A 21,428-nucleotide genomic window follows, 5' to 3' on the forward strand; every position below is an offset into this window, starting at 1 on the left:
AAAAATCGGCCCCGTCATTAACGTGCAAACCACCCTTGGGGGTTAAGGGGTTAAATTTTTGTGAAAAATAAACTGAGAAGTGGGGCGTGCAATATTATTCGGCCCCTTAATACTTTCTTGAGCCACCTTTTGCTGCGATTGCAGCTGCAAGTCGCTTGTGGTATGCCTCTATCAGTTTTGTACATCGAAAGACTGAAATTCTTTCCCATTCTTCCTTGGCAAACAGCTGAAGCTCAGTTAGGTTTGATGGAGATCGTTTGTGAACAGCAGTTTTCAGCTCTTTCCACAGATTCTTGATTGGATTGAGGTCTGGACTTTGACTTAGCCATTCTAACACCTGGATACGTTTATTTGTGAACCATTCCATTGTAGATTTTGCTTTATGTTTGGGATCATTGTCTTGTTGGAAGACAATTCTCCGTCCCAAGACTTTTGCAGACTCCAACAGGTTTTCTTCAAGAATGGTCCATCTTCCTATCAATTTTAACCATCTTCCCTGTCCTTGCTGAAGAAAAGCAGGGCCCAAAGCATGATGCTGCCACCACCATGTTTGACAGTGGGGGTGGTGTGTTCACTGTGATGAGCTGTGTTGCCTTTACACCAAAGTTATCGTTTGGCATTGTTGCCAAAAAGTTCGATTTTGGTTTCATCTGACCAGAGTAAGTTCTTCCACATGTTTGGTGTGTCTCCCAGGTGGCTTGTTGCAAACTTTAACCCCTTCCCGACCTGTGACACAGCGTATGCGTCATGAAAGTCGGTGCCAATCCGACCTGTGACGCATATGCTGTGTCACAGAAAGATCGCGTCCCTGCAGGCCGGGTGAAAGGGTTAACTCCAATTTCACCCGGCCTGCAGGGATAGGGGGAGTGGTAGTTTAGCCCAGGGGGGGGTGGCTTCACCCCTCCGTGGCTACGATCGCTCTGATTGGCTGTTGAATGTGAAACTGCCAATCAGAGCGATTTGTAATATTTTACCTAAAAAACTGGTGAAATATTACAATCCAGCCATGGCCGATGCTGCAATATCATCGGCCATGGCTGGAAACACTGATGTGCCCCCACCCCACCCCACCGATCGCCCCTTTGCCCCCCAATCTGTGGTCCGCTCCCCTCCGTCCTGTGCTCCGCTCCCCCGTCCTCCTGTCCGCTCCCCCCGTGTTCCAATCACACCCCCCGTGCTTCAATCAAACCCCCCGCACTCCGATCACCCCCCCCCCCGCACAGCGATCCCCCCCGTGCTCCGATTCCCCCCCGTGCTCCGATCACCCCCCTGCACAGCGATCCCCCACCCCGTGTTCCGATCCACCCCCCCATGCTCCGATCCACCCCGTGCTCCGACGCTCCCCCCGTGCCCTGATCTCCCCCCCCCCCTTATACTTACCTCCCGGGATCCGTCCGTCTTCTTTCCTGGGCGCTGCCATCTTCCAAAATGGCGGGCGCATGTGCAGTGCGCCCGCCGAATCTGCCGGCCGGCAGATTCGTTCCAAAGTGAGTTTTGATCACTGAGATATAACCTATCTCAGTGATCAAAATAAAAAAAAATAGTAAATGATCCCCCCCCCCCCCCCCTTTGTCACCCCCATAGGTAGGGACAATAAAAAAAATGAAGAATTTTTTTTTTTTTTACACTAAGGTTAGAATAGGGTTAGGGTTAGGGGTAGGGTTAGGGTTAGGGGTAGGGTTAGGGGTAGGGCTAGGGGTAGGGTTAGGGTTAGGGTTTCGGTATGTGCACACGTATTCTGTTCCTCTGCGGATTTTTCCGCTGCGGATTTGATAAATCCGCAGTGCTAAACCGCTGTGGATTTATCGCGGATTTACCGCAGTTTTTCTACGTATTTCACTGCAGTTTTACAACTGCGATTTTCTATTGGAGCAGTTGTAAAACCGCTGCGGAATCCGCAGAAAGAAGTGACATGCTGTGGAATGTAAACCGCTGCGTTTCCGTGCAGTTTTTCCGCAGCATGTGTACAGCGATTTTTGTTTCCCATAGGTTTACATTGAACTGTAAACTCATGGGAAACTGCTGCGGATCTGCAGCGTTTTCCGCAGCGTGTGCACATACCTTTAGAATTAGGCTATGTGCACACGGTGCGAATTTTGCTGCGGATCTGCAGCGGATTGGCCGCTGCGGATTCGCAGCAGTGTTCCATCAGGTTTGCAGTTCCATGTAAACATATGGAAAACCAAATCCGCTGTGCCCATGGTGCGGAAAATACCACGCGGAAATGCTGCGTTGTATTTTCCGCAGCATGTCAATTCTTTGTGCGGATTCCGCAGCGTTTTACACCTGTTCCTCAATAGGAATCCACAGGTGAAATCCGCACAAAAAACACTGGAAATCCACGGTAAATCCGCAGGTAAAACGCAGTGCCCTTTACCCGCAGATTTTTCAAAAATGATGCTGAAAAATCTCACACGAATCCGCAACGTGGGCACATAGCCTTAGGGTTAGGGTTGGAATTAGGGTTGTGGTTAGGGTTGTGATTAGGGTTATGGCTACAGTTGGGATTAGGGTTAGTGGTGTGTTGGGGTTAGTGTTGGAGTTAGAATTGAGGGGTTTCCACTGTTTAGGCACATCAGGGGTCTCCAAACGCAACATGGCGCCACCATTGATTCCAGCCAATCTTGTATTCATAAAGTCAAATGGTGCTCCCTCAATTCCGAGCCCCGATGTGCGCCCAAACAGTGGTTTACCCCCACATATGGGGTACCAGCATACTCAGGACAAACTGCGCAACAATTACTGGGGTCCAATTTCTCCTGTTACCCTTGTGAAAATAAAAAAATGCTTGCTAAAACATCATTTTTGAGGAAAGAAAAATTATTTTTTATTTTCACAGCTCTGCGTTGTAAACGTCTGTGAAACACTTGGGAGTTCAAAGTGCTCACCACATATCTAGATAAGTTCCTTTCGGGGTCTAGTTCCCAAAATGGGGTCACTTGTGGGGGGTTTCTACTGTTTAGCCACATCAGGGGCTCTGCAAACGCAACGTGACGCCCGCAGAGCATTCCATCAAAGTCTGCATTTCAAAACGTCACTACTTCACTTCCGAGCCCCAGCATGTGCCTAAACAGTGGTTTACCCCCACATATGGGGTATCAGCGTACTCAGGAGAAACTGGACAACAACTTTTGGGGTCAAATTTCTCCTGTTACCCTTGGGAAAATAAAAAATAGCGGGCTAAAAAATCATTTTTGAGAAAAGAATTTTTTTTTAAATTTTCATGGCTCTGCGTTATAAACTTCTGTGAAGCACTTGAGGGTTCAAAGTGCTCTCCACACATCTAGATTAGTTCCTTTGGGGGTCTAGTTTCCAAAATGGGGTCATTTGTGGGGGATCTCCAATGTTTAGGCACACAGGGGCTCTCCAAACGCGACATGGTGTCCGCTAATGATTGGAGCTAATTTTTCATTTAAAAAGCCAAATGGCGTGCCTTTCCTTCTGAGCCCTGCCGTGCGCCCAAACAGTGGTTTACCCCCACATATGGGGTATCTGCGTACTCAGGACAAACTGGACAACAACATTTGTGGTCCAATTTCTCCTATTACCATTGGCAAAATAGGAAATTCCAGGCTAAAAAATCATTTTTGAGAAAAGAAAAATTATTTTTTATTTTCATGGCTCTGCATTATAAACTTCTGTGAAGCACCTGGGGGTTTAAAGTGCTCAGTATGTATCTAGATAAGTTCCTTGGGGCGTCTAGTTTCCAAAATGGGGTCACTTGTGGGGGAGCTCCAATGCATAGGCACACAGGGGCTCTCCAAACGCGACATGGTGTCCGCTAACAATTGGAGCTAATTTTCCATTCAAAAAGTCAAAAGGCGCGCCTTCCCTTCCGAGCCTTACCATGTGCCCAAACAGTGGTTTACCTCCACATGTGAGGTATCAATGTACTCAGGAGAAATAGCCCAACAAATTTTAGGATCCATTTTATCCTGTTGTCCATGTGAAAATGAAAAAATTGAGGGTAAAAGAATTTTTTTGTGAAAAAAAAGTACTTTTTCATTTTTACGGATCAATTTGTGAAGCACCTGGGGGTTTAAAGGGCTCACTATGCATGTAGATAAGTTCCTTGGGGCGTCTAGTTTCCAAAATGGGGTCACTTGTGGGGGAGCTCCAATTTTTAGGCACACGGGGGCTCTCCAAACGTGACATGGTGTCCGCTAAAGAGTGCAGCCAATTTTTCATTCAAAAAGTCAAATGGCGCTCCTTCCCTTCCAAGCCCTGCCGTGCGCCCAAACAGTGGTTTACCCCCACATATGAGGTATCAGCGTACTCAGGACAAATTTGATAACAACTTTCGTTCAGTTTCTCCTTTTACCATTGGGAAAATAAAAAAATTGTTGCTAAAAATCATTTTTGTGACTAAAAAGTTAAATGTTCATTTTTTCCTTCCATGTTGCTTCTGCTGTTGTGAAGCACCTGAAGGGTTAATAAACTTCTTGAATGTGGTTTTGTGCACCTTGAGGGGTGCAGTTTTTAGAATGGTGTCACTTTTGGGTATTTTCAGCCATATAGACCCCTCAAACTGACTTCAAATGTGAGGTGGTCCCTAAAAAAAATGGTTTTGTAAATTTCGTTGTAAAAATTAGAAATCGCTGGTCAAATTTTAACCCTTATAACTTCCTAGCAAAAAAAAATTTTGTTTCCAAAATTGTGCTGATGTAAAGTAGACATGTGGGAAATGTTATTTATTAACTATTTTGTGTCACATAACTCTCTGGTTTAACAGAATAAAAATTCAAAATGTGAAAATTGCGAAATATTCGCCAAATTTCCGTTTTTATCACAAATAAACACAGAATTTATTGACCTAAATTTACCACTAACATGAAGCCCAATATGTCACGAAAAAACAGTCTCAGAACCGCTAGGATCCATTGAAGCGTTCCTGAGTTATTACCTCATAAAGGGACACTGGTCAGAATTGCAAAAAACGGCAAGGTCTTTAAGGTCAAAATAGGCTGGGTCATGAAGGGGTTAAACAACGCTTTTTATGGATATCTTTGAGAAATGGCTTTCTTCCTGCCACTCTTCCATAAAGGCCAGATTTGTGCAGTGTACGACTGATTGTTGTCCTATGGACAGACTGTCCCACCTCAGCTGTAGATCTCTGCAGTTCATCCAGAGTGATCATGGGCCTCTTGGCTGCATCTCTGATCAGTCTTCTCCTTGTTTGAGATGAAAGTTTAGAGGGACGGCCGGGTCTTGGTAGATTTGCTTTGGTATGATACTCCTTCCATTTCAATATGATCGCTTGCACAGTGCTCCTTGGGATGTTTAAAGTTTTGGAAATCATTTTGTATCCAAATCTGGCATTAAACTTCTCCACAACAGTATCACGGACCTGACTGTTGTGTTCCTTGGTCTTCATTATTATTATTATTATTATTATTATTATTATTATTATTATTATTATTATGTATTTATATAGCACCATTATTTCCATGGTGCTGTACATGAGAAGGGGTTACATCACAATACAAATATCACTTACAGTAAACAAAACTAACAATGACAGACTGATACAGAGGGGCGAGGACCCTGCCCTTGCGGGCTTACATTCTACAGGATTATGGGGAACGAGACAGTAGGTCGAGGGTTGCGGTAGCTCCAATGGTGTTGAGGTGGCCGTGTGGTCTTTACAGGCTGTAAGCTTCCTTGAAGAGGTGGGTTTTCAGATTTCTTTTGAAGGATCCAAAAGTAGTGGATAACCGGATGTGTTGGGGCACTGAATTCCAGAGGATGGGTGATATTCGGGAGAAGTCTTGGAGGCACTTGGGTGAGGCGCGAATAAGCATAGAGGAGAGGATGAGGTCTTGGGAGGACCGAAGATTACGTGAGGGAAGATATTGAAAGATTAGTGTGGAAATATACGGAGGAGAAAGATTATGGATGGCTTTGTAGGTCAGTGTTAGTAATTTAAACTGGATACGATGGGAAATTGGGAGCCAGTGAAGAGATTTGCAAAGAGGGGAAGCAGGAGTGTAGCGAGGAGAGAGATTAATTAGTCGGGCAGCAGAGTTAAGGATGGACTGGAGGCGTGCGAGAGTGTTAGAAAGTAGGCCACAGAGGAGTATATTGCAGTAGTCCAGGTGGGAGATGATTAGGGCATGCACAAGCATTTTGGTAGAGTGTGGGTTGAGGAAAGGACGGATTCTGGAAATATTTTTGAGCTGGAGGTGACAGGAGGTGGCGAGAGCTTGGATGTGCGGTTTGAAGGACAGGGCAGAGTCAAGGGTTACTCCGAGGCAGCGGATTTTGGGTACAGGGGAAAGTGTGATTTCATTTATTCTAATAGATAGATCAGGTAGGGAAGATATGTGAGATGGAGGAAAGATAATGAGTTCAGATTTGTCCACACTGAGCTTGAGGAAGCGAGAGGAGAAGGAGGATATGGCAGATAGACACTGTGGGATTCTGGAGAGCAGAGGTGACATCTGGGCCAGAGAGGTAGATCTGAGTGTCATCGGCATATAGATGGTACTGGAAGCCATAGGACCTTATGAGTTGTCCCAGGCCGAGTGCATAGATTGAGAAGAATAAGGGTCCTAGGACAGAGCCTTGGGGGACTCCAACAGAGAGGGGGCGAGATGAAGAGGTAGTATGGGAGTAGGAAACGCTAAATGTGCAGTTGGAAAGGTATGAGGAGATCCAAGATAGGGCAAGGTCTTTGACCCCAAAGGAAGAGAGGATCTGTAGTAGGAGGCAGTGGTCAACTGTGTCGAAGGCAGAGGACAGGTCTAGGAGGAGGAGTATAGAGAATTGTCTGTTAGCTTTGGCTGTAAGTAAATCGTTAGTAATTTTGGTCAGGGCAGTCTCAGTGGAATGGTGGGGACGGAAGCCAGATTGTAGGTTGTCAAAGAGAGAGTTAGATGCAAAGTGAGAGGAAAGTTCAGCATGGACGTGCTGCTCAAGGAGTTTGGAAGCAAATGGGAGCAAAGATATGGGGCGATAGCTGGAAATACCGCTTGGGTCAAGGGATGGCTTTTTGAGGATAGGTGTGATTGTGGCACGTTTGAAGGCAGAGGGGAAGGTACCAGAAGTTAGTGAAAGGTTGAAGAGATGGGTTAGGGATGGGATTAGTGTGGTGGTGAGGTTGGGGAGGAGGTGGGATGGAATGGGGTCAAGTGCACAAGTAGTGAGGTGTGATTTGGAGAGAAGATTAGCAAGCTCCCCTTCAGAGATTTTGGAGAGTGAAGTTATGGGGTTTGGACACTGGTCTCTCATACAAAGGGGTTGTGGTGGTTGGCCAACAAAGACTTGCCTTGTTTGGTCTATCTTATTTTTGAAGTGCGTGGCAAAGTCCTCAGCAACGATTAGGGATCTCGGAGGGGGCAGTGGTGGGTGGAGGAGGGAGTTAAAAGTGTTGAACAACTGTTTGAGGTTGTGGGATAAGGAAGATACGAGGGTTGTGAAGTAGGCCTGTTTAGCAGAGGTGAAAGCCGATTTGAATGCCAGTGTTGCTTGTTTGAGTGCAGTGAAATCATCTTGTGAATGCGTTTTCTTCCAACGCCGTTCTGCAATTCTGGATACTTGCCGAAGCTTTTTAGTGATGTTATTGTGCCAGGGTTGTCTATTGGTTCATCGCACTCTGCTATGCATGACAGGGGCGACCGTGTCAATAGCTGATGCAAGAGTGGCATTGTAGAAAGCAGTGGCAGTGTCTGTGTCGTGGAGTGAGAATATAGAGGACAGTGGTAGGATAGAGTCAGAAAGTGTGTGAGTGTCTAGGTGTGCGAGGTTCCTGCATGGGTGCGCATGGTGCTGGACATGGGTGACAAGTGAGGAGGACAGGGATGAGAAAGTGAGTAGATAGTGGTCAGATAGAGGGAGAGGGGAGGTTGTGAAGTTAGATAAGGAGCATAAACGGGTGAAGACCAGGTCTAATGTGTGTCCGTCTGTGTGGGTGGCTGAGGAGGACCACTGAGTAAGTCCAAAGGATGAAGTAAGGGACAGCAGTTTGGAGGCTGCTGACTGGTGGGTGTCAATGGGGATGTTGAAGTCACCCATGATGATGGTGGGAATGTCAGCAGACAGAAAGTGAAGGAGCCAGGTGGAGAATTGGTCAATAAAGGCAGTGGTTGGGCCCGGAGGTCGGTATATGATGGCCATTTGGAGGTTGTAGGGGGAGTAGATGCAGACAGAGTGGACTTCAAAAGAGAGGAGGATAAGGGAGGATAGAGGTGGTATTAGGTTAAAGGTACAGTTGGAAGAAAGGAGAAGGCCCACTCCTCCACCATGTTTGTTGCCAGGGTGAGGAGTATGGGTGAAGTGGAGCCATCGTAACATAGTGCAGCAGGGGAGCCTGTGTCAGAGGGTGTCAGCCATGTTTCGGTGATGCCCAGACAGAAAAGATTACGAGAGGTAAAGAGGTCGTGAATCACGTGGAGTTTATAGCAAATGGAGCTGGCATTCCATAGCGATCCAGAGAGAGGGTGTAGGTGGGTGGGCGTCATGGGCACAGATTTGAGGTGGGCAAGATTTCGGGTATTTATATTGGGTTGGGAGCGATAGGAGGGGATAGTAATGGCAGGTATGAGCTGCGGGGGCCCAGGGTTGGGAGATATGTCACCAGCAGTGAGGAGAAGCAGAGAAAGACAGAGCAGGTGGGAGAAGGAGAGTGGGCGGCTTGTTTTGTGTTTTATTAGGAGAGATCTGAGGTTGAGGAGCAGGTCAACAGAGGAGGTCAGGTGGGGAGGCAGGCGGGAAGGAGAGATTATTACTTGGTTAGGGGGTGCTGGGGTTTGAGGATAGCGAAGGAGAGTGAGGAGTAAGGGAGCCAAAACTGTTAGAGCGTATGTCAGCATGATGAGAATAAGTGTGTCGGAAAGGGAATGAAATTTAGTACATTTATTAAGAGTGGTTAGTCTTACCTTCTGTTCACTTCTGGATCATTTCTGGCATATTTCTGCTATCATATTTGCTGTTATCCTTTTAGAAACATCTATTTCTGGCATATTTCTGCTTTCATATTTGCAGTTATCCTTTTAGAGACATCCTTATAGAGACAGACCAAGGTCCAGACAGACCTGTGTCTCTGAATTTATAACAGGCTAAGTGCTCATGCTTCATGATGCTCTCTGTGCTTCAAACAGAACCCTGAGACTATCACAGAGCAGGTGCATTTATACGGAGACTTGATTACACACAGGTGAATTATATTTATCATCATTAGGCATTTAGGACAACATTGGATTATTCAGAGATCCACAATGAACTTCTGGAGTTTGCTGCACTGAAAGTAAAAGGGCCTAATTATATTGCACGCCCCACTTTTCAGTTTTTGAATTTCCACAAAAATTTAAAATAACCAATACATTTAGTTCAACTTCACAATTGTGTTCCACTTGTCGTTGATTCTTCACCAAAAATTTGCATTTGGTATCTTTACGTTTGAAGCATGGTGGGAAAATGTTGAAAAGTTCCAGGGAGCTGAATACTTTCGCAAGGCACTGTATCTACTCCAAAATTGTATCATTAAAAACATCAGCTCAAGCAGCAAAAAATAATGACTGACCAAGCTCCAGATCCCGAAAAAGAAAAACGTTACAGTATTCTGAATATGGCAATTCAAGTAAGTTTTTTTTTACTAATTTTTTTTCACCACTTTATTATTATTATTCTTTATTATTATAGCGCCATTTGTTCCATGGCGCTTTACATGTGAGGAGGGGTATACATAATAAAAAACAAGTACAGTAATCTTAATACAAGTCGGGACTGGTACAGAATAATAATAATAATAATTTTATTTATATAGCGCCAACATATTCCGCAGCGCTTTACAAATTATAGAGGGGACTTGTACAGACAATAGACATTACAGCATAACAGAAATACAGTTCAAAACAGATACCAGGAGGAGTGAGGGCCCTGCTCGCAAGCTTACAAACTATGGGGAAAAGGGGAGACACGAGAGGTGGATGGTAACAATTGCTTTAGTTATTCGGACCAGCTATAGTGTAAGGCTCAGGTGTTCATGTAAAGCTGCATGAACCAGTTACCTGCCTAAGTATGTAGCAGTACAGACACAGAGGGCTAATACTGCATAAAGTGTATGAGAACATGATGCGAGGAACCTTTTTTTTTTTTTTTTTTATTATAAATAGGCCACACAGGGATCGTTAGGTTAATGCATTGAGGCGGTAGGCCAGTCTGAACAAATGAGTTTTTAGGGCACGCTTAAAACTGTGGGGATTGGGGATTAATCGTATTAACCTAGGTAGTGCATTCCAAAGAATCGGCGCAGCACGTGTAAAGTCTTGGAGACGGGAGTGGGAGGTTCTGATTATTGAGGATGCTAACCTGAGGTCATTAGCGGAGCGGAGGGCACGGGTAGGGTGGTAGACTGATACCAGGGAGGAGATGTAGGATGGTGCTGAGCCATGGAGTGCTTTGTGGATGAGGGTAGTAGTTTTGTACTGGATTCTGGAGTGGATGGGTAGCCAGTGTAATGACTGGCACAGGGTAGAGGCATCGGTGTAACGGTTGGTGAGGAATATGATCCTGGCTGCAGCATTCAGGACAGATTGGAGCGGGGAGAGTTTTGCAAGAGGGAGACCGATTAGTAGAGAGTTACAATAGTCCAGACGAGAATGAATAAGTGAAACAGTCAGAGTTTTTGCAGAGTCGAAATTAAGAAAAGGGCGAATTCTAGAAATGTTTTTGAGATGCAGGTAAGAAGAGCGAGCCAGTGATCGGATGTAGGGGGTGAATGAAAGGTCAGAATCAAGGATGACCCCAAGGCAGCGGGCATGTTGCTTTGGAGTAATGGTGGAACCGCACACGGAGATGGCAATGTCAGGCAAAGGTAGGTTAGTAGAGGGAGAGAACACGAGGAGTTCAGTTTTTGACAGGAGTTTTTTGACAGAAGGAGAGGACCTGCCCATGAGGGCTCACAATCTACAAGGGATGGCACTTACATTTTTTTTTAAATATACATGTTTGGTATTTGTGTACTGAGCTGGAGAATCATATTGTCAGGTCAGTTTTAAAATATAGTGAATATGATAACTAAAAAATAAAAAAACAATTGTGGAACTGCACTTTTTTTTTTTTTACAATTTCAACGCACTTGGAATTTTTTTCCACGCTTTTCAGTTCATCACACGATATAATTAATGGTGTCATTCATAAGTACAATGTGTCCAGCAAAAAACAAGCTTTAATATGGCTACGTGTAAGGAAAAATAAAAGAAAGTCATTGCTCTTGGAAGGAGGGGATGAACAAACGAAAATGAAAAAACTGAAATTGGCCGCATTGTGAAGAGGTTAATGCTTAGCAATTGAAGAATCGGCCGAAATCATCTGGAATTACTAAATCCTGCCCAAATGCACACATGGATTAATAAATTGGGTTAAAAAAAAAAGTCTTCAAAACTCATAAAACTAGACAACGAAAGGTACAAAGGCAATGATATACAGAACTAGTAGATTCTCACCTGTCTCACAATGCACTCCAGTGAATTCAGGGGTACACACACAGATATAACCATCTCCCATATCCTCGCAGGTAGCACCATTGACACAAGGTGATGATAAGCATGGTCTGAACTCTGGGTATAGAAGTGAAACACAAAATAGCTCATAACAATCCAATCACAGATGTCTGTCGGGTAAAATCATGACATCATCACTTACTTAACCGCAACTAATTAAACAAACTTTTTGCTACATATGTAGTTAACTCCTTCCTTATCGGCTGATTTTTTCTTTTTACTGTACTGTTTTTTTCCTCCCCTTCTTGTAAGAGACATATCTGTATGTGGGGTTGTTGTTGTAATTTTAAATGATAACATGTTTTCGATTCATGATATCATAAAACATAGTAAAAATGGAAAAAAGTTTCAAGTGGGTTGGTTATGGTGGAATAAAAATGCAAATCCACCATTGTTTTTTTAGGATTGGTATTAAAGAAGTACTCCTCCTCCCATCAAAGTTTTTATCCTCTTAATACAGTGGGGCAAAAAAAGTATTTAGTCAGTCAGCAATAGTGCAAGTTCCACCACTTAAAAAGATGAGAGGCGTCTGTAATTTACATCATAGGTAGACCTCAACTATGGGAGACAAACTGAGAACAAAAAATCCAGAAAATCACATTGTCTGTTTTTTTAACATTTTATTTGCATATTATGGTGGAAAATAAGTATTTGGTCAGAAACAAAATTTCATCTCAATACTTTGTAATATATCCTTTGTTGGCAATGACAGAGGTCAAACGTTTTCTGTAAGTCTTCACAAGGTTGCCACACACTGTTGTTGGTATGTTGGCCCATTCCTCCATGCAGATCTCCTCTAGAGCAGTGATGTTTTTGGCTTTTCGCTTGGCAACACGGACTTTCAACTCCCTCCAAAGGTTTTCTATAGGGTTGAGATCTGGAGACTGGCTAGGCCACTCCAGGACCTTGAAATGCTTCTTACGAAGCCACTCTTTCGTTGCCCTGGCGGTGTGCTTTGGATCATTGTCATGTTGAAAGACCCAGCCACGTTTCATCTTCAATGCCCTTGCTGATGGAAGGAGGTTTGCACTCAAAATATCACGATACATGGCCCCATTCATTCTTTCATGTACCCGGATCAGTCGTCCTGGCCCCTTTGCAGAGAAACAGCCCCAAAGCATGATGTTTCCACCACCATGCTTTACAGTAGGTATGGTGTTTGATGGATGCAACTCAGTATTCTTTTTCCTCCAAACACGACAAGTTGTGTTTCTACCAAACAGTTCCAGTTTGGTTTCATCAGACCATAGGACATTCTCCCAAAACTCCTCTGGATCATCCAAATGCTCTCTAGCAAACTTCAGACGGGCCCGGACATGTACTGGCTTAAGCAGTGGGACACGTCTGGCACTGCAGGATCTGAGTGCATGGTGGCGTAGTGTGTTTCTTATGGTAGGCCTTGTTACATTGGTCCCAGCTCTCTGCAGTTCATTCACTAGGTCCCCCCGCGTGGTTCTGGGATTTTTGCTCACCGTTCTTGTGATCATTCTGACCCTACGGGGTGGGATTTTGCGTGGAGCCCCAGATCGAGGGAGATTATCAGTGGTCTTGTATGTCTTCCATTTTCTAATTATTGCTCCCACTGTTGATTTCTTCACTCCAAGCTAGTTGGCTATTGCAGATTCAATCTTCCAGCCTGGTGCAGGGCTACAATTTTGTTTCTGGTGTCCTTTGACAGCTCTTTGGTCTTCACCATAGTGGAGTTTGGAGTCAGACTGTTTGAGGGTGTGCACAGGTGTCTTTTTATACTGATAACAAGTTTAAACAGGTGCCATTACTACAGGTAATGAGTGGAGGAAAGAGGAGACTCTTAAAGAAGAAGTTACAGGTCTGTGAGAGCCAGAAATCTTGATTGTTTGTTTCTGACCAAATACTTATTTTCCACCATTATATGCAAATAAAATGATAAAAAAACAGACAATGTGATTTTCTGGATTTTTTTTTCTCAGTTTGTCTCCCATAGTTGAGGTCTACCTATGATGTAAATTACAGACGCCTCTCATCTTTTTAAGTGGTGGAACTTGCACTATTGCTGACTGACTAAATACTTTTTTGCCCCACTGTATATTGCTTGCAGTAATCATATTATAGAGCACTGTATACTCACAAATGCTCATTTTTCCTTTTTTACCCAGCTAATTCTCTTTTCTCTGCAAAAATCATTGCTCTCTTCACCTTCTGACCCAGCTGCTCCCTTTTCTCCCCCGCCATGGTATTTTGCAGTGACTCGTGATTCATACAAGGAAAACTGAACTCCTATTTCTACATAAAGCTTAGAAGGAGTCAGCTAGTCAAGATTTTAATCACGTAATGTCATAGAGCTAATGGAAAAGAGAAGAACTAACTGGGTAGAAAGGCAAAATGAGCAATTGTAAATACACAGTGCTATATAAAATGATGATTGCAATATATTAAGAGGATAAAACACTAACAGGCAGGTAACTGGAGTTACCTGCCTGTTGTGTCCCGCCACGTTCTTCCCCAGCACAAAACGGTCACATACCACTCCTGCCGAGGATTCATAAGCCTCTGCTGATGCCAATTTTACAGAGCCGAGGCTTCTTTTCTGTTCTGCTCTGTCGACAGGGTGTGACTTCCAGCAGCATTCTGATCCCCACTTTCTAACTAGGGGAGCTGGCTGTCAGTCATAATGACGCCTGAGGTCCCGCCCCATGGCGTCAGCAGAGGCAACTGAATCCCCGCAGGAGCGGTATGTGACCACTCTGTGACGGAGGAGAACGGCGCCGTGCAATTACCTGCCTGTCAGTGCTTAGGTACAATTTTTGTAAAGTCCCGGATACACCCTTTAATGGTGTTCATTGTGCAGTAAAAATGAGTCGGTATGACTGCTGTGATCCCATAATTTTGCAGTTTTTTTTTTTTTTTTTTTTTTAATTTAAGCAGTGAAAACAAATTCAGAACTTAGTAAGAGATCTGTAATGTTTATTTTTCTGTACATGGAGCTGTCTGAAGGCTTTTTTTTTGTGGTGAGCTGTAGTTATTATCGCTACCATGTCGGGGTACATAAATTTTTTAATGCATTTTTTTCGGAATGGTGCGCGCTTAAGTTTATATTTTTATATTATGATGTTAAGGATTTATATTTTTATACTTTTTGTGGACCTGGTGATACTAAATATATTTTTTTAACTTCTTTATTTTTCATTTCGCGGGAAAAGGGGTGATTGAAATAAAGCCACATCCAAACAGATTTTTAATTTCTCTCTACAGACAGTTGAAACAATTCTGAAATCATAATCACATTTTTAAACGAATCACATGCCACTATTATAAGTAAATAAAAGGAAAAAAGAAAATCGCTTTCACTCACCGGTCTCGCAGTGTTTCCCGGTGAATCCCCATGTACACAGACAACTGTAACTGTCATCTCTATCCTTGCACAATCCACCATTCAGACATGGAGACGAGGAGCACGGTCTGACTTCTAGAATTACATGGAGGAAAAGGTTAACAAGGATTGTTTTTAAAACTCTAAAATGTTTCCTATTGTAAAAATATTATACAAAGGATACACAAATAAGGAAAAAAAAGGTGAAAAAGAAAAAATCGTGATGAGATTTGAAAGGGTTATCTCTGAACACGCATTTATAGAAACCACTAGACTAAAAAAATGGGCTGCCTCTGCAAATATCATACCGTACCACTAAAGCTTGCTCTGAAAGCCACATGGCCTGCCACTGACTGTGTCTGTTCTTATATCACTGTGGTCATCAGTGTTTTTCCTGGTATGGATAAAGAAAGAAGTTCAAACCTTCTATATTCTGCAATGTGAAACACAGATGGCACACGGATAATTCATGGATGCCATCCATGTGCTGTACTTGATTTTCCCGGACCCATAGACTTGTATTGGTCCTTGTCATCCGTGCTGCCGGAAAAAACGGACGTCTCCATGTTTTGCATGGACGCACGGCCCATGTAAAAACACAGACATGTGCATAACACCATAGGTTATAATGGGTACATGTTGTATCCGTGAAAAAAGGAAACATGGACACGTGAAGGAGACCTTAAGCTGTTTTTAACTAGTGCTAGATCCTACCTACCCTATGTGCCCACCATGAGCTTTTGGTGAGTTTTTGATGATCCATATTTTCACTGCATCGAAAACACAGCGTCTTACGGTTACAGCACAGTGAATGGGCTTTATAGAAATCTCATGGCCGCTGTGCTTTTTTTTATGCTGCATAAACGGATCTGCGGTGAGTGTTTCAAATCCGCAGCATATCAATTTCTCTTGCGGGTACATCGAGTTTTATGTGAAGATTTTCCCCACAGACTTGCTTTATATGTTGGAAATCCACAAGCTCAATGTTTCCGTGGCGGAAATGCATAAAAAAACGCATGTAATCCGCATATAACCATATCAATAAAGTTTTATCAGAGTCACATACCAGGAAGTATCAAAAACACAGCAGCTTTATTTAAAACGTGACACACCAAGAAGAGATAAACAATGCAGTGTCCAAAACGCAATAAAAACGAATGTTTTAGCCCTGGAGAGGCACATTTGATAAATATTAGGGTACCATCAAAGAAAGCTATGCCTTGTCGTGGCTAATGGGCTCTCATGAATTGGCCAATTTACGCTGTAAGTACTTTTATTTTATAAGCATATTCCATAAATCAGTAATGCACTTCAAGTTCCATATATTTAATGTTTGCATACATCTTAGCGCTGGCAGAGGATGCTGTATTCTTTTGTGTGTAAATCAGACATTTATGGCATATCCCAGCAGTATCCAAACAATGGTTGACCTGGGACTACCCACTTTAAACCAGTATATGAGTTGAACACTTGCACCAGGTTTGGATGGCAATGAATATGTGGTCTTACTGATCATATTGTGAACAGGGCAGGACAGTGACAATCTCACCATCATTATTTACAGATAGGAAGCTGCCAAATGTGCAGAAGGAATAATACTGAATGCACAGGATTCATTACATATTGGAGCATGGCTGATGAAATATCAGTCTGCACATTCCATTTTTCATATTTGTTTTGAGGACCAGACAAACAGAATCCATGTCCAAAATGAATCTGTTACATAACTTATGCAAATGGAAGCAGGGGGCACTGTTAATTATTGTGAGATTCGTCTGGTTTCTGTTATGTATCTGTTTTTAAAATGGAAGACAAAATTCTGCATGCTGCGCTTATTCTTCTGTTCTAGAAATGAACACATAATGGAAACCAGACACACCACATGATAATCAATAGGGCCCTCTGCTTCCATTTGCATCAATTTAGCAAAGAATCCATTTTAGACATAAATTAAATTTGTTTGTTCCACAAAACGGAACAGACAAACGGAAAGAAGTGTGAACAAAGGCTTAGCAAGAATATTTTTCTACAGACTAGTGGGTACCTAAGAGAGAAGAAAACATTTTATTTTAATTTCTGTGTGCAATAGAAATAACCGATTATCATTACTTTTGGATCGCCCCTCGTACATTGAGTCAACCGGCAACTATCTTCTAGGGGTTAATCTAATTGGGTTTAGAATAAGCATGCAGAGGAGCACACTTCGCACAGTGGAGCAGGCTATTGAGAAATAAAACGACACATAAAGGGACATTGGTAATTCTAAAGGGCAAACATTCTGTAACAACTCTGCTGGCATCACGGCATGGCCTCTCATCTCTCACACACCATCTTACCCATTGCTCCAGGTCATGTTGTGGTCTCTGTCTGCTGCCGGCTCCATGCTCTGTGTCTCTTGCTTTCTGCCTGGCTGCTCTCTGCATGCTTCCTGGCTGTGTGCATAGGGGGCGGTGCCAGAACTCTGGTTCTTATAGAATCAGGGCGCACCTGTCTAATGTGTTCCTGACCAATTACCAAGAGGCCTCCAGTATTTAGGGCAGCTCCACCATGTGGACTGGGCCTGTGCAATGTCTAAACTCAGTTAGTGTTCTAGCTTCTGAGCTGCCAGGCCTTGCTCTGTGTTCCGCCTTCTCTGGAGGTTCTACTCCTAGCTTTGCCTTGATCTTTTCTGTCTGCCCTCCAATAGGCTGCATATCCTGGTCTCAGTGTTTCTGTTCTAGCCTTGCCTTGATCTTGTTGTCCGCCCTCCAGGAGGCAGAATATCCTGGTCCCTGTGTCTTTGTTCTTCTACCTTGTCTTGTTCCATTTCCTTGTCTGAACTTTGTCCTACCTCTGTCTCCTTGTCTGTGGCTTCTTTCCCTGCTGTGTCTTTACTTGTGTCTTCTCTGTTTGCTTATGCTCCGCACTCTTGCGGCTCTTGTGGCTTTGCCTGTGCTCCGCTCTCTTGCAGCTTTACCTCTGCTCCGCACTCCTGCAGTTCTGCTCCTTTATACTCTGCTCTGCAGATATCTCTTGCTGCAGCTCCTCTCCGCTTTCCTTGCGGCTCCGCTCTGCTTAACTTCTTCTGCTGCAGAAATCTCTTGCTGCTCTACCACTCCTATCTGCAGCCTTGAGGTTCTCTTCCTGTGTGAACAGGTCCCAATATGTTCCTTCATACTTCTTTCCTTCCTGCTTGTATCCGTACCTGCTCCTCCTGTGTGAACAGGTCCCAACCTGTTCCTTCATACTACATATCCATATCTGCACTTCCTTTGTGAACAGGTTCCTACCTGCTCCTTCTTACACCACACCAACCAGCCCTGTGTCTCTGCCATTCCTGCCAGCCCTGTGTCTCTGCCGTTTCTGCCAGCCCTGTGTCCCTGTGGTTCCTGCCAGCCCTGTGTCTCTGTTGTACCTGCCAGCCCTGTGTCTCTGTTGTACCTGCCAGCCCTGTGTCTCTGCCAGACCTGCCAGCCCTTTGTCTCTGCCGGACCTGCCAGCCCTGTGTCTCTGCCGGACCTGCCAGCCCTGTGTCTCTGCTGGACCTGCCAGCCCTGTGTCTCTGCCGGACCTGACAGCCCTGTGTCTCTGCCGGACCTGCAAGCCCTGTGTCTCTGCCGGACCTGCAAGCCCTGTGTCTCTGCCGGACCTGCAAGCCCTGTGTCTCTGCCGGACCTGCAAGCCCTGTGTATCTGCCGTTCCTGCCAGCCCTGTGTCACTGAAGTACCTACCAGCCCTGTGTCTCTGCCGTACCTGCCAGTCCTGTGTCTCTGCCAGCCCTGTGTCTCTGCCGTACCTGCCAGCCCTGTGTCTCTGCCATACCTGCCAGCCCTGTGTCTCTGCCGTACCTGCCAGCCCTGTGTCTCTGCCAGCCCTGTGTCTCAGCCTACTTGTCTGAGTTTCAGCCGTGCATTTCTGCCAGTCCAGCCTGATGACCGCACCTGTCCTAGTGTTCCTGTTCTCCAAGTGGGATCAGAAGCCACAGCCAGACACCACTCTGGAGTAGCACCTGACAGCTGCCTGCCGCACAAGCCTGACCTCACCATCAGAGGCTCCAGAGAAGACCAAGGCAGCTGTCATAGTCACGCCCCTTCCAGGGAAGTTTGGTTCGTGGCACAGTGGGGCCACAAACCCCCTGGCTCATGCCCACCAGTCAGGGCGGGAGCGTGACACATTCTAGTATAGATATGTACCACAGTTACAGATCAAACAGAATATCTAGAGGATTTTCAATGTTCAAAAAACACTGATGAAACTCAGACAATTTTTGCGTATGAGAAAAAAGACCCATGTCTGTATGAGGCCTGACACGGTGTGTGCACGACTACAGAACCGGGGATTCAGTTCAGACAACCATCACTTTGAGCAAACAAGTGCTGTCAGTCATAAGGCGAGGTGCGCGGCATGGTGATTGATGGGACAGAGCGGTGCACCGGAACTCCATCATTTGCATATTTAACAAAATGCTTTTTCTGAAAAACTAGGGAGGTAATAACTATAACAAGGGGATGATTATTTATAGAGGCTAATTCCTCTGTATGACTATATTAAAAGTTTAAATTGAGTTTTGGGGATGACAGGCTACCTTTAAAATAATCTATATATATAATTGTCTAAGGGGTTCTTCCGTCTTTCTGTCTGCAACTTCCGTATTGGAAATCCCGCGTCGCTGATTGGTCTCGCCAGCTGCCTGTCATGGCTGCCGTGACCAATCAGCGACGGGCACAGTACGATTAGTCCTTCCCTACTCCCTTGCAGTCAGTGCCCTGCGCCCGCATGCTCCCCTTCAGTCACCGCAGTCAGTGCCCGGCGCCCGCATGCTCCCCTACAGTCACCGCAGTCAGTGCCCGGCGCCCGCATACTCCCCTCCAGTCACCGCTCACACAGGGTTAATGCCAGCGGTAACGGACCGCGTTATGCCGCGGGTAATGCACTCCATAACCGCTGCTATTAACCGTGTGTCCCCAACTTTTTACAAGAGTAAGAAGATTTAATGTTAAAAATAATAAAAAAACAAAAAACCTGCTAAACTCACCCTCCGTAGTCCGCTGAGCCGCACGCGGCCTCCGCCATCTTCCGTTCCCAGAGATGCATTGCGAAATTACCCAGAAGACTTAGCGGTCTCGCGAGACCGCTAAGTCATCTGGATAATTTCGCAATGCATCCTGGGAATGGAAGATGGCGGCAGCCGCGCACTCATCGCCTGCGCCACAGCTTCGCTAGATTGGATCCCGGCAGGTGAGTATATAACTATTTTTTATTTTAATTATTTTTTTTTAACAGGGATATGGTGCCCACACTGCTGTATACTACGTGGGCTGTGTAATATACCGCGTGGCTGCTATATACTACCTGGTCAGTGTTAGATGCTACGTAGGCTGTGTTATGTACTGCGTGGGCTGTGCTATATATTACGTGGTCAGTGTTATATACTGCGTGGGCTGTGTAATATACCGCATGGTTGCTATATACTACCTGGCCAGTGTTATATACTGCGTGGGTTGTGCTATATATTACGTGGCCAGTGTTATATACTGCGTGTACTGTGCTATATATTACGTGGCCAGTGTTATATACTGCGTGGCCTGTGTTATATATTACGTGGCCAGTGTTATATACTGCATGGCCTGTGTTATGTACTATGTCGTCTGTGTTATATACTGCGTAGCTGCTATATACTGCGTGGGCTGTGTTATATAGTACGTGGGCTGTGTTATATACTGTTTGGGCTGTGTTATATATTGCATGGCCTGTATTAATGCATCGGGTATTCTACAATATGTATGTATGTTTGTATATAGCAGCCACATAGTATATAGCACAGGCCACATCGTATTTGTCTGCTATATACTACATGGCTCCTATATACTATGTGGCTGCTATAGACTGTACATACATACATATTCTAGAATACCCGATGCGTTAGAATTGGGCCACCATCTAGTAGGTACATAGATACCATCCAAATTATAGTTATATTGGACTTTACCTTTTTCACAGTTGGTCCCAGTGAAGCCTTGAGTACAAACACATGTATAAGTGGTCCCCAGGTCTCTGCACACACCCCCGTTAAGACAAGGAGATGAAGAACAAGGTCTGATTTCTAAAAAAAGAAATGATAAACAAAACAACACTTTTACTGTATGAACAGCACAACAGATGAATGCTGGTCATTGATCAATAATAACTATTAGGTGAGGGATAACTGCTCAAGATGGATGAGAAACGCCTTTACAGGGATCGGGAGAAGCGCAATTTTCAAAATGAACATTTTACCCTGAATTTTATATGTCCTACAAGCTCTCCCTATTAGGATTCTTGAGGAGTTTAGCATCAGTATAAACCAAGTTTATTTGGGCCGGCAAACTTCCTCTTTAATAGAGAGAAAATCACTTTCAAGACAGTTTGCTCAAGTACAGGACCTCTGAGGCACACCTTGTTATTTTCATACTCTCTACTGATTAACCCACCGACCACCCGGTTGCCAGGTTTCAGACACAGTGGGAAGGGAATTTAGGCTTCTCTCTATCAAAAAACCAATGGAGGCAATTGTTTTAATTTAACGCAGGCTTCCATGAAGCCATTTAAAAGTTGCCATC

The 21,428-nt window shown here is 44.4% G+C and overlaps 1 protein-coding gene across 7 annotated transcripts in view; it reads right to left on the reverse strand.

Moving 5' to 3' along the window:
• The window catches only part of SNED1 (sushi, nidogen and EGF like domains 1), a 335,409-nt gene that overhangs the window by 148,311 nt on the left and 165,670 nt on the right, over positions 1-21,428 (reverse strand). For all 7 annotated transcript variants that reach the window (XM_069727726.1, XM_069727731.1, XM_069727729.1 and 4 more), the window contains 3 exons: positions 20,819-20,932; positions 14,833-14,946; positions 11,445-11,558 (listed from right to left, as the gene is read on the reverse strand). In XM_069727726.1, coding sequence (XP_069583827.1) covers positions 11,445-11,558; positions 14,833-14,946; positions 20,819-20,932 — 342 coding nt within the window. The remainder of the gene's footprint in view (positions 1-11,444; positions 11,559-14,832; positions 14,947-20,818; positions 20,933-21,428) is intronic.

The sequence above is a fragment of the Ranitomeya imitator genome, chromosome 5 (assembly GCF_032444005.1).
Source record: "Ranitomeya imitator isolate aRanImi1 chromosome 5, aRanImi1.pri, whole genome shotgun sequence".
NCBI classification, from domain to species: domain Eukaryota; kingdom Metazoa; phylum Chordata; class Amphibia; order Anura; family Dendrobatidae; genus Ranitomeya; species Ranitomeya imitator.